General features: G+C 42.7%; 1 protein-coding gene across 4 annotated transcripts in view; it reads left to right on the top strand.

Annotated features, from left to right (window-relative positions):
- ADCK1 (aarF domain containing kinase 1) overlaps nt 1-12,312 on the top strand; it is a 106,489-nt gene that overhangs the window by 16,015 nt on the left and 78,162 nt on the right. The window contains exon 1 of one of the 4 annotated variants that reach the window (XM_083615682.1): nt 10,858-11,049. The exons of the other annotated variants lie outside the window; for them this stretch is intronic. Coding sequence (XP_083471808.1) covers nt 11,047-11,049 — 3 coding nt within the window. The 5' untranslated portion in view covers nt 10,858-11,046. Of the gene's footprint in view, nt 1-10,857; nt 11,050-12,312 lie in introns of those variants that run through there. 4 annotated transcript variants of the gene reach the window in all.

Consider the following 12,312-nt stretch of genomic DNA (forward strand, 5'->3'; position numbering starts at 1 on the left):
TGCTGACCTTTAAAGCCCTAAACAGCCTTGGTCCTGTATACCTGAAGGAGTGTCTCCACCCCCATCGTTCAGCCCGGACACTGAGATCCAGCGCCAAGGGCCTTCTGGCGGTTCCCTCATTGTGAGAAGTGAGGGAACCAGGGAACCAGACAGAGGGCTTTCTTCGTAGTGGCGCCCACCCTGTGGAAAGCCCGCCCATCAGATGTCAAGGAAATAAGCAGCTATCCTATTTTTAAAAGACATCTGAAGGCAGCCCTGTATAGGCAAGTTTTTAATATTTAATGCTGTATTTAATGCCCAGAGTGGCTGGGGAAACTCAGCCAGATGGGCAGGGTATAAATATATTATTATTATTATTATTATTATTATTATTATTATTATTATTTATGAAGTCAAAGCTAGATATAGCCCTGTGTCTGCATAGACTTTTTCAGCCTGAGAGCTCATCCCCTCATCTTATGGAGGCCGTGTGCCATTGGTGGACAAAGCTAGAGGTAAAAATGGATGAAGCAATGGATGTGACCCTAAACTTTGTGCCGTAAGGCTACATTCCATCCATGCAAATGCCACAGGTTTCTACACATATACACACGCTCTTACACTCATTTTGCCTCCTAGGCAAACAGGAAACAGTTGTTGAGGGAGTACACGGAGCGTGTCCAGTGAGGGACGTGGTCTGGCATACAGGTGTGGCTTGAGGAAAGTCCCAGAGGTGGCATAGTGAGGCACGGAGGGCCACATTTAACCCTCAGGGCTGAGGCTTCTTGCACTGGTGTAGATGGATAACTTAAGATATTACATACACTGATGACAACAGAAAGCAGTTGTTGTTGTTGCTGTTGTTGTTAAAAAACAGAGTCCAGGACAAACTGGGATCTTTACTTTAAAATAATTATGTGAGAACAGTATTTTTTATCTGCTCCTTACAATTCACCAGGCTTCAGACAGCAGTTGCTGTTTCTTCATCGCACGCCAGAAGGAGAGTGAATCTGTTCCCTGTTTGGGGGAAAGTTGAAATGGTGATAACATGCTCATAATGAAGAGCAGAATGGCTGTACTCTCCTCTTTGCATCACTGCAGATCTTTTTTTTAAATAGTGTGGAGTTAGCAACTCAAAGGGGAGGCTTTGGGAAGTCTGCTGCTATATTCCGCAAGAGTTAAATCTTCCAAACTGTCGCCAAAGCAGCCCTGCAAAGTTACATTTTATTTCAGAATGTACCCTTAGCTTTGTTTGCTGAGTTCTGGAAGGCTTTGCACAATACAGATGGTCAAGCTATGGCATGGCTTCAGCGGCAGTCATTTGCAAAATCCATGTATGATGATTTGTGGGATTTTAAATAAATCCAAACCCACAATCTCGCCTTGTAGCAAGTGTGTGCCCCCCTCTTTCTCGCTCTGTGTTTTATCTTATCTAGCCCACCTTAACTTGCTTGAGATTGAGTAATTGTGGAACATATGTGCAATTAATGGATGTTTCTTAAATATATAAATAAACTGTTGACTGCTTGTAAATTGTGGGACATATGTGTAGTTAATTAAAGAGGAAGAGAGGCATAGATTAGGACACGACTGCACCAACCTCCCCCCTCCTGCCATTCCCCAGTGACAGATGCCCCCCCCCAAAACCTGGAATGCTTTTAAAAAAATGTTTATATTCAGTTGGAAAATGTCGTTTCAATCACAACATGCCCCGTAATTAATTGCATAGCAATTCCAGTGTGCAGCTCTGTCACCCATGATAGGGACAGGGGAATGGGGGAAGGTGTTGATATTTTTGTTGATGGTTGAACATTTGTTTTCCTCATCATTTTGACATCAGAGGTAATTGCCATCCCTGAAATATTTTTCTTGCCGCTATTACAAGGGAACTGTTAGGGACAAATTAATTATGAAGTCTCTTGCTATGGCAGATTAATAGGCCGATGGAAGAGATTTCTTCCTGTCTTCTACAACTTTTGGCTGGCAGGGTGTTGGGCATTTATGTACTAAAACATCAGGCTTTTCTCAGACACATGATATAAAGCATGTTATCTATATACAGCAGCAAACTAGCATATCAGTTTGTTGCCGAGGGCAAATTGAAAAATTAAGAATAACAATCATCATGGGCCCAACCTGACAGTAAACAGAACCTTTCCACTGCAAACCAATTCCGTTCTTTTTAAAAGCGCTTGTGTCTACCAGGTTCTTTTTGCAGAAATAGGTTCTATAAGGCACCACCATTGTGCATGGTGCAAAGAGATTGATCCCTGCCCTGAGGGGCTTACAAACCAAAATCTGAGATGGGGAGGGAGGGAACTGGAGTCATGGTGCTAAACTAGGGAAGAATATGCAGGCATTCCTGTTACATGTACTTAGGCTTAATTTGGAGAGGGAGGATGAGTTAAAGGACCACTTTCCTCCCCTAGAATAGGGTTGATCTTCTCAAAATGTTCCTGTTGCATGTTCAAATTCAGTAGAGAAGGCTCTGTCGAGAGAGGAGGTTGATTATGTGATGGAGAAGACAGATACTTTCTGTACCACCAAGGCCTTTGTGATCAGATATTGCCCACACATTTCTTAAAGGTCCCCCTCCACCCATATTTACAAGAGTTAGAAACCTGCCCTGTTGAAAGAAAACATTATTTAGGCTTCCATGGCAACTGCCAGATTTGGAATCAGGTGCCGCCATGGAGACCAGGCTAGCGAATTCGGTAATATTTCAGGTACAGATCAGACTGTGACTTATAAATGGTATTGAGAAGCAAATTGGCTATTAGCTCCAATTTTGCTCTTGTTGTTAAATGGAATAGGTTACATCCCCCCCAATTGCTAGATCTTTAATGCAGACAAGTGGGCTGCAATATGAGCCAGGGCATAGTTAAGCTGCTATTCTCCATGCCAGCTTTCCCTAACCTGGTGCCATTTGGGTGTTTTGCACTAGAAATCGCATCCGCCTCAGCCAGTGCACCCAGTGGGAAGTGTAGTCCAAAACACCTGGGGCGCATTGGGATTGAGGAAGCTCGCTCCGTGTCAACACTTGACATAATTACATTTTACCCCATTAACCTGATACCTAACCATAGAAGCAAACTTGGAACATACAGTCTTATTTTTAATTAACCCACGGTAGAACTTATGTATGCTTAAACAGCAGAAGCACGATTGGGTTAGCAATTAAGGATTTGATAGCTTATTGATTGCTAAAGGAAAGAAACCCTAATAAGCTTTAGTAAACATGCAGATTAGTCTGGCAATCTGCCTTTTCACTGATGCAGCAAGCATAGCAGAACAGAGACATGCTTTGAATGTGGCCAAACCCTTGGCCAAGCAGGGTATTAAGAAATAACAAATTAAACAGTTCATTTAAATAAAGAACAGCAAATTTAGGAACGCTGGAAGCTGCCTTATATTCAGTTCGGCCATTGGTTTGTCTAACCCAGTATCGTCTCTGCTGACTGGCAGTGTCTCTCTGGGGTTAAAGTGGGATCAAAATGCTTTAAATATATAGTGTGGATAAGCCCATGCTCCCATGGGGCTGCCCTACTCATTCTGTACTATAATATAATTTACTTGGTTCTGGAAAGCAGAATGAGCCATGCAATCAATTAATGCTACAGCCTGACAACAACTGCTGAATATTTAGTGGTGGTCTTTGCATCTGGGGGTTTTCCTGTTGTTATTCTGTCTCTCACAGCTACAATAAACCTACCATTAAAATTATGGACTGGTCATTTCTTCGTCAGAGGGCAAACGGGCAAATTTAGCAGGGGATCAAATACTTTCCCCCCTCACTGTACCTGACTTTTTACCATAAGTGGAGCTTTAGGTCAAAGCAGAAGCCCTTTAAAGGAAGTCTGTTTTCTCACACGCCGAAAAGAAGTCGTGTAGAGTCTTTAAAAATACCCAGCTACCCAAGAGTTATTCAGAGTTTAGGTAAAGCCAGTTTTTTGGTGATTAGACATCTGTGTTCATTGATGCACCACAATCCATCCCATTTCTCCCTCTTACTTCATTAGCATATTAAATGCCACCAAAATACTGACAAATCTGAGGACATTCAAAGGAGAGCAACATAAAATGATCAGGCAGCTGGAGGGATTGATCAGTAGAAAATGGAGTTTAAAACATGGAGAGGAGTAGGACAGGGGCGGCTAACCTGCGGCTAGCAATGAATGAATCTGTCAGTTACAGTTTTTCTCAGTTATTCATTTTTCCCCCCAATCTTCAGGTCAGTTCCTTACATTGACTTGTGATCTTGTTAAAAGCCCACATGAATATTCACCTTTATTTTAGTGTGAATTTCTCCTACTATACACATTTTTGCCCAGTGTGCACATTTCTCCCCTGAAGTAATTTCCTCTCGTATAATATATGCGTTTTAACGCACCCTTTTGGTATACATTACCTGGTTGGAGAGTTGCATTGCAAAATTCAGAGAAGTATGAACGTCAAAGGATTTCTGTGTTTCACAGTTTGCTTATTGTTTCCGATAGTGCAAATTAAGTTGGCACGCCTTTAAATGTGAACCAGACTTCATGTCTCCTTCCTACCTGCAACCCCCCAGATATTGCTGGCCTCTCAAATCCTGTCAGCCTGAACCTGCATCGCCAGTAGCAAGGGATGATGGGCTTTGTAGTCAAACAACGTATGAGGAGCCACAGGTGCCCCCCGGTGTAGGTCTTGTTTAATGCAGCGTGTGTGTATTTTATTAAAGCTAGTGAACTTACGAATGCAAAGCAGGGTCAGGGCAATGCTCTACTCAGCTTTCCGTTGAAGGGTCAGAGCTTGAACTCCTTGACTGATTTTTACTGAGGCCCAACTCCCACTGACTCTGACTGAATTTGCACGCAAGTACGGTCTGTTGTGTCTGTTTCTGAATAAGCAGCTGCCTTAAGGAGAGAAAGTAAAAAGCCACTGAGGTGAAGGTAGTTGGTGAGGTTGTTTCTTTGTGTTTTCATGAAAAAGGATTGTGCCAGCAGTTCTCTTCAAAATCTCTGAAGAAGCAAAAGGTCACCTTCAGCCTCAGTATTTTGCATGTACTGAAAATTTAGGTTTGCACAATTAAGTGGATTAAAGTGTACTATTGCCCTCGTAACAAATCTACTTAAACAAAACAGCAACATACATTTTGCGGTTAGGAAAGTGATGAGGAAATGCACTAAAAAGTGTGGAATGAATATACAGTTTGGGATGAATATGCAGTTTGCATTTCTTCCTGCATGTGATAAACTTGACTTTGTTGGGTGCCCAGTTTTAGGAATTACTTTTGCTAGTGTTCTTGGTTTTGCGTGTTCCTTATTCCTTGTTTTCATGGCCATGATTTAAGGAGAACTGTGTCTAATGTATTATTGTTCACAACTGCCTTGAACTGAAAACTACAATCACACAGGATCCAGTTGCCTGAAATGCTTTGTATGGTTTTGCTGCGGCTCTTCTTCCTTTCCATATCATCTGTGATGTACACTTGTTCACATTTTAATTTGGCAAAGCAGCACGCACACATTCAAATAAAAAGTTTTCACAGCCATGAGGCGGTTGGAGAACCAAACACCGTCCTCTGGACACTTCATTGCTAGACTCGTCAATCAGCATTATTGGCTTCCTTCCTAATATGAGGTAATGTCATCCCATTTTTGGAAATCCATTTTGGTTCATGGGTTGCCCTTAATTGGAGAGATTGTGCAAATGACCCTCTGTTCTGTCCTCTAACCTTTCAGCCCCATTAATTTTAGCTGAGCTTGGACCAGTTGGTGGTTTCATGACGACAGATCCTCTGTCTAGAGAACAGGGGAGGTCAAATGTTCCCACCCTTTATGCCTTTCTGAGAGGAGGACGGCAATAAAAATAATAGGCTTTGAAGGTAAGTCCCATGCATGCCAGCTGAAGTATGGTAGGTAGGCTAAGCTTTGGAAGATTCAGGGTTGCCAGAGGTCAGAATATTTGAAAGGTTACCATAAAAGAGAGGGAGAGAACAAATGTTCTCAATTGCCAATGCAGGCAAGACCTGGGAAGTACCGTATCTGCTGGTGGATTTGCAGGAGTCTGGTGCATCAAAATATGTGGGGTCTGCTTTCACAGGCAACTTTTCCCACCAGGGATCTACAGACCTGGGGCAGTGGCAGCACTGTTTGCTCCAAGGATATAACCAAGCCTTTCCCTTTCTTTGCACGTTGCACACTTAGGTCACATCTACTTCATATGTTTAAAGCACATGGCTGCCTGCAAGGAACTGTAGTTTACCCACCACAGAGCTCTGAGCACCCTTAAACTACAGTTCCCACAATGCTTTGTGTGTGTGTGTGTGGGAGCCACGTTCATTAAATGTGCTTGAAACGTTTGGTATGGATGGGATCTAGATTGGAGTGCAGGAGAGCTGCAGTGGGATTTAGAAGGTGGTGGTTTTTAATTCAGAAGCTTATCAATCAGCTTCCCATGTGGTGGCCATTATGTAAAAAAAGTGTGGTTCACAAGACAATCACATTGCAAGAATGATTGAGAGCTGAGCCAGATGTGATGTAGAGAGAAGAGATCCATGATTAGGATTTCTTGCAGTTTTTGTTTTGCTAATTAGCAGTGTCTTTGGGAGAGGTTGCTCAAGCCTTTTCTCCTATGCCCTTTCTGCAGTGTATATCTCTCATACTCTTGAAATGCTGTTACCTCCGCAAGAGATATGTTGCATCATATCTGGCTTGACCCTAGCAGAAGGGAAATTATGTTATACAAATTCAGTTTTAGAGACACAACAGAGACCATAATTCTAAACAAATGCATTTTATAAATGAGAAGTTTTACTTGCTGGTTTCTCTGCATAGGAAAAATGAACTGTTCAAGACCAGGAGTTAATCCAAACTCTCTAAGCCCAAATCTAGAGTTCTAGTGCAGAGGTGGCTATCCTGTTGCTGCCAAGATGTTGCTGGGCTCCAAGGCCTTTCATAGTTGACTTTGGCCATGCTGCCTGGGGGCTGATGGGAGATGAAATCCAACATGATCTGGACAGCCACAGGCCAGCCACCCCTGTTCTGAAGACTGGCCTACACTGATAGATGCAGAGATGTTAGGTGGGCTGAAGTCACACGGCTTCCCCAAGGAATCCTGGAAAATGTGGTTTGTCAAGGGTTCGGGGAATCATATCTCTGTGAAGAGGTAAACCATAATTCCCAGGATTCTTTGAGGGAAGCCTCGTGCCCTGAATACGCAGAAGTGACCTTTAGCTTGGGTAACTCTGGAATTGGATTGCAATCTCTGTCTCCACCCAGTCCGTGTGTCTGAGAATACCATGGGCCAGATAATTGTGAAATGGGCAGGAGCAGTTCAAGAGCACTGTGGTGGACCATGACTTGGTGTCCTGCTTTGCTCTTGAGCAGTTCCCATTTGTTTCACTGAGTCTTGCGCTGGTGAACTGCCCAGTGTGTTATGTTCTTGGGTATGATTTTTTTTAATTTTTTAAATTAGGCCTGGCTTTCAAGATTTTCTAAAGAGGCCTTGTAAGAAGGGTTCCATTGTTGCCTCATTGGGATGTAGATGGGGAACAGCTGCTCCCTATACACATTTCGCTCCTCCCCCTTAACAACCCCTATTGATAACTAATCGCAGCCCAGACGCTTCTATTAGCTATTTACCCAAAATCGAGTTGGCTAATGAAAATGTTTCTAATTAATACGAGGCAGATTAAAACTCATTACAGCAAGGTCGTTGGTAATGAGAGATAATCAGAGCGCAAATGACCGAGCTTGGAGCAAAATGAAGATGGAGCGCGAGCCAGGAAATCGGCACCAGCTGTGTGTGCCTCCAACGGCAAGGGAGGAAGGGAACAGGGCAAGGGGGCCGGAGGATTTGTGCAAGCATTGCTGCAGGCTCGGACGGCGGTGGCTTAGTCTCTCTCTCCCGGTTCCACGGCCCATTTGGGTTGGGCATGTGCCTAAGGTGCTGTGGCTGTGGGAGTGCAAAGGTTTGCAATAGCAGTGGTGACTTTGGAGAGTCAGGATGGGCTTTTCTCTCTCACACACCCCACCTGAAGGTGACCTGAAGTCCCTCTTCAAAGGCCTCCTTTCTAAGTGAATGGGGGATGACCACTGCAGGACTTCCATTGCTACGTGTTCCCCATCTGAGGTTGGCTAAATAACAAGCTGCTTTAAGAGCAAAGAAAAGGATTGCTAGAGTGAAACGGCTATGAGTTAGCTGTGCAACCTTTTCCCTACATGAAGATAAATCTCAATATAAAAAACCCAAAACGAAACAAAATCCATGAGCAGTTTGAAGACAATGCCAAAATTTATTTTGTCACCATCAGGTGTTTTGTTGTGGAGTAACTTCCATAGACGTGGCAGTTTTTCAATATAAATAGGAACACTTTTTTCCAGACATGGTGATGTATGAGGTTTTCTACGGGGAGCTTATTTTGTGTAGGAAAAAGAAATCACATTTAAAGCAATTCTTGGGACACATTTATACTACAGAGAAACTTGTCTTATAGTCATTACCTTTCCACAGAGAACTGTGGCTGTATTTGGGGATCTAGGGATTTCTAACAGAATCTGCAGTGTCCTTGCCAAACTACAGTTCCCAAGATCATTGGAGGGAAGCCATTACAGTTAAATTGGTGTAAAGCCAATATAAGCTTGAAGCTTATATGACACTAGGCACAAGATTCTTGCACAATCTTAGACCAGTAGTTCAGAAATGTATAGCCCCATCTCCTGTTTTGAGACAGAAACCTTTCTATTTATACTCCCTGAGAAGGTTAGCCAACCCATATAATCACAATTACATTGTGCTTCATAGAATCATAGAATTGTAGAGTTGGAAGGGACCATGAGGGTCATCTAGTCCAACCCCCTGCAATTCAGAAATCTTTTTGGCTAATGTGGTACTTGAATCCATGACCCTGAAATTAAGAGTTTCGTGCTCTACCAACTGAGCTATCCCACAGGCTCAAAGATGTGCTCTGCCAACACATAAGTGCCAACTTCAGTGCCTGGTCAGAGGTGCTCATAGGAGGGTTGCTGAGTTGAACAACTTTGAACAATGAGGGTTTTTTTTGTATTTTTAAGGAAATTTACCAAAAATCCAACACTTCTGTCATGATTTCCATACTCCTGGGTTTCCCCAGACAATTTTAACAATTTTTGTAAATTCTGTCTGGACGCTGTTTCCGATGGACAGATCCCAGATATGTCTGGGAAATCCTGGATGTATGACAGCCCTAGCTTATGGGGCAAAAAGGTGTAAGCTTATTTGACTTTTTCGGGTTTTATTTTGTGTGCTTGTGCGCTCGCACTCGTGCACCCACACCCACACCCCCATATAAAGCAGTGGCTCCTTCAGTGATGTAATTTACTTCTTTTAAACCAAACATTTATTTTTAAAAATAAAATTTGTGGGGGAAAGCTTAATAACTCAAGCCCAGTAAATCCTCAGAGCCCAGAAACCAGAAGGCAAACAAAAGCAACCCAATCCAACATACACCTTGCCTTACGATTCGTATGTCAATCATGTGATTTCTTGGGCTTGACTAATGCTTTCTATTATTTTGACTCTGACACGGGTGGCACAGTCTCATTTTTCAGTGTCATTGTCCTCGTAATCTATTCTATGTTTTCATTTCTGTCCTTTTGTTTTAATGCACCCAAGCACCCTGTTGCTGTTCCAGCGGCTGCTGTGTTATAAAGAAACATCTTTACTGATCTGAATTCCATCTGCCATGGGGCTGCCAGCTCTCCTAGTGTGTTTGACTCCATCTGGAATTTGCCATAATCTTTTCAAAGTCCAATGTAATGCAGATATATAGGCTCACATTGCAGCTTTAACCAGCCACAGCCATGTTGTACTACCTAGTTCTGAGGGCAGAACCACATGTTACCAAAAAAACCCATGCGTTCTCAAACCTTATGCTACTGTAACAATATTATGATGGAGTAACAGACTACAAAAACATGTGGAACTTGAGATGATGCTCAGGTCTGTTGATGTGAAGGCTATAAGGTAGAGGAGAAGGCCCTTAATTTATTTTGTGTTGAAGTCATGATAAAACTGCATTATCTAGACCAGGACTGGCTCACCTTGTTTGGCCTGAGGGTATTTCCCTTAAAAACAAAAAAGCCTTTCCCAGCCTGGTGCCTTTTGCAGGTTGTTGAACACCTACTTTCATCAGCCACAGCCAATATAGCCAATGGTCAGGGAGTTTGGGACTTGTAGTCCATTAACACTTGTAGAGCACCAAGTTGGGATGGATGTTTCAGATAATGCACAGGTGTTGGTGGGTTGCAGGCATGGTTTTAGAAGAGTCATTCCTCCCAGTGTAAGAGAAACGGGAATACCTCGTTTAAAAATAATCAGGGGTCACCAGCCTTTTTGGGCTAGTGGGCACATTTGGAATTTTGAGAAAATGCCGTGGGTGCCAGTCACAAAATGGCTGCCGCAGCATGTTTAACATAATGCAAAATGGCCACCTCATTTAAAAGAGCAGAGAGAGAGAGGACCATCAGCACCTCCTGTCAGTGGGTAAAACCACCAACAGGCACACTTCCGTGGAAAAGCTCTTCAAATCTTTGCTCTGTTCAGAATGGAAAGGAGGTTGGGCGTCCAATCCTGGCATCTAGTAAAATGTGACTGTTCAGTGTAGGAGAGGGCAAGCCAGTTTAAGCAGGAACTGAGCAGGAAGCATGAACAGTCTCTCATGCAGAATGGATGCAGAAGGTTATTTACTGAGAACTTTTGCAAGTACTACCGGTGGGCATTCTGGAGCTTGCCAGTGCCTTGTTGGTGACTGCTTTGTATTAAAGAATAATCTGTTGTCTGTTGAACTGAGGGGAACGGCTGCCATGGAAGTGCAATTCCCCTGCCATTGTGAGTGTTGTTCCAGAACTTTGACTCAAAGAAAATGGAATTCTGTTGGTGCCCTGGCAGTTTCAGAAGGGCTTTAGATCTGGATGGAAGAGGAGGGGAAACAGTTTTTGCTGACTTTCCCTCCCAGGGCTTTTTTTTCAGCCAGAACTCACGGAAACTCAGTTCCGGCACCTCTTAGTTGGGCACCATTGCCATTATAAAAGAACAAGGGAGGCATTCATGGTGAGTTTCAGCACCTCTTTTTCTAGAAAAACAGCACTGCCTACACCTTTCCTGTAGTGTTCCCCAACTCCCCTGGATCTATTTGTTTTTTGGGGGGAGTGGAGGTGTTGCTGAGGGCTGCAGGGCAGAAAGAATCCTGCCCCACTCCAAGCACTTGTAGATTTGACCAAATAATTGCCACTCCAATTTTAATACTGCCCATGTACTGCCCATATCTATGTAATAAACTGCACGTTCAGGCATGACTCTTAAGGTTAATGATCCCAACGTCTGTTCAGGTATATGTGTGTATCACTGCAGATATGGAGATGAGGACATGTGGTCTTTAATTAGTTAATATAACCAATTAATTGATTAACCGCTGCAGTCGTAGTCTAATATGTATTATTTGTATTATTTTTTATTTGTTTTCTACATTACCCCTTGTTCAACTCTACAGCTGAAGTCAGCTCAAAGTATTTTGCTGATTATGAGAAAGGGGAAAGAAAAATGAAACTCTGTGAATGGCTGCCATCATTTTATTTAATTAAAATTTGTATAGCCTACCCTAATTCAATTTTGTCTCCAGGGAGGGTACAATGGTGTTTCTAAAACAACAATATATAAAACAGCAGTAATTACAGTAATTAGTGATTACAGATGTAAGTCGGTTTTGGAATAGTCATTGGGTATATATCCTGAATCAGTCAACCCCACTGTTGGCTGATAATTCCGTGTGCATGCACATGAAAGCTTATACAGTGGTACCTCGGGTTAAGTACTTAATTCGTTCCGGAGGTCCGTTCTTTAACCTGAAACTGTTCTTAACCTGAAGCACCACTTTAGCTAATGGGGCTTCCCTCTGCCGCCACGCCACCAGAGCACGATTTCTGTTCTTATCCTGAAGCAAAGTTCTTAACCTGAAGCACTATTTCTGGGTTAGTGGAGTCTGTAACCTGAAGCGTATGTAACCTGAGGTACCTAAAACTACTCTGTTGGTCTCTAAAGTGCTACATTATAATTTTTTAATTCTTTTGGAATGATTCTTTTAAAGACCTTCTTAGATCATATAACTTTTTTAAAGACTTGATTCTTTTAAGGGAGTTTTTAGGTTTTAAAAGAGAGTCTTTTTAACTATCTTTTAAAAGAATAGATTTAATTTATTTTGATTACGGCAGACCAACACGGCTACCTACTTGAATTCCGTCAGGGTTGATCCTGGGATTAAGGATCCCCACATGATGCAGATCATGTCATAGGGTGATCATACCAGATTTCCATTTG

The sequence above is a fragment of the Podarcis filfolensis genome (genome assembly GCF_964270895.1).
Source record: "Podarcis filfolensis genome assembly, chromosome: 1".
NCBI classification, from domain to species: Eukaryota; Metazoa; Chordata; class Lepidosauria; order Squamata; family Lacertidae; genus Podarcis; species Podarcis filfolensis.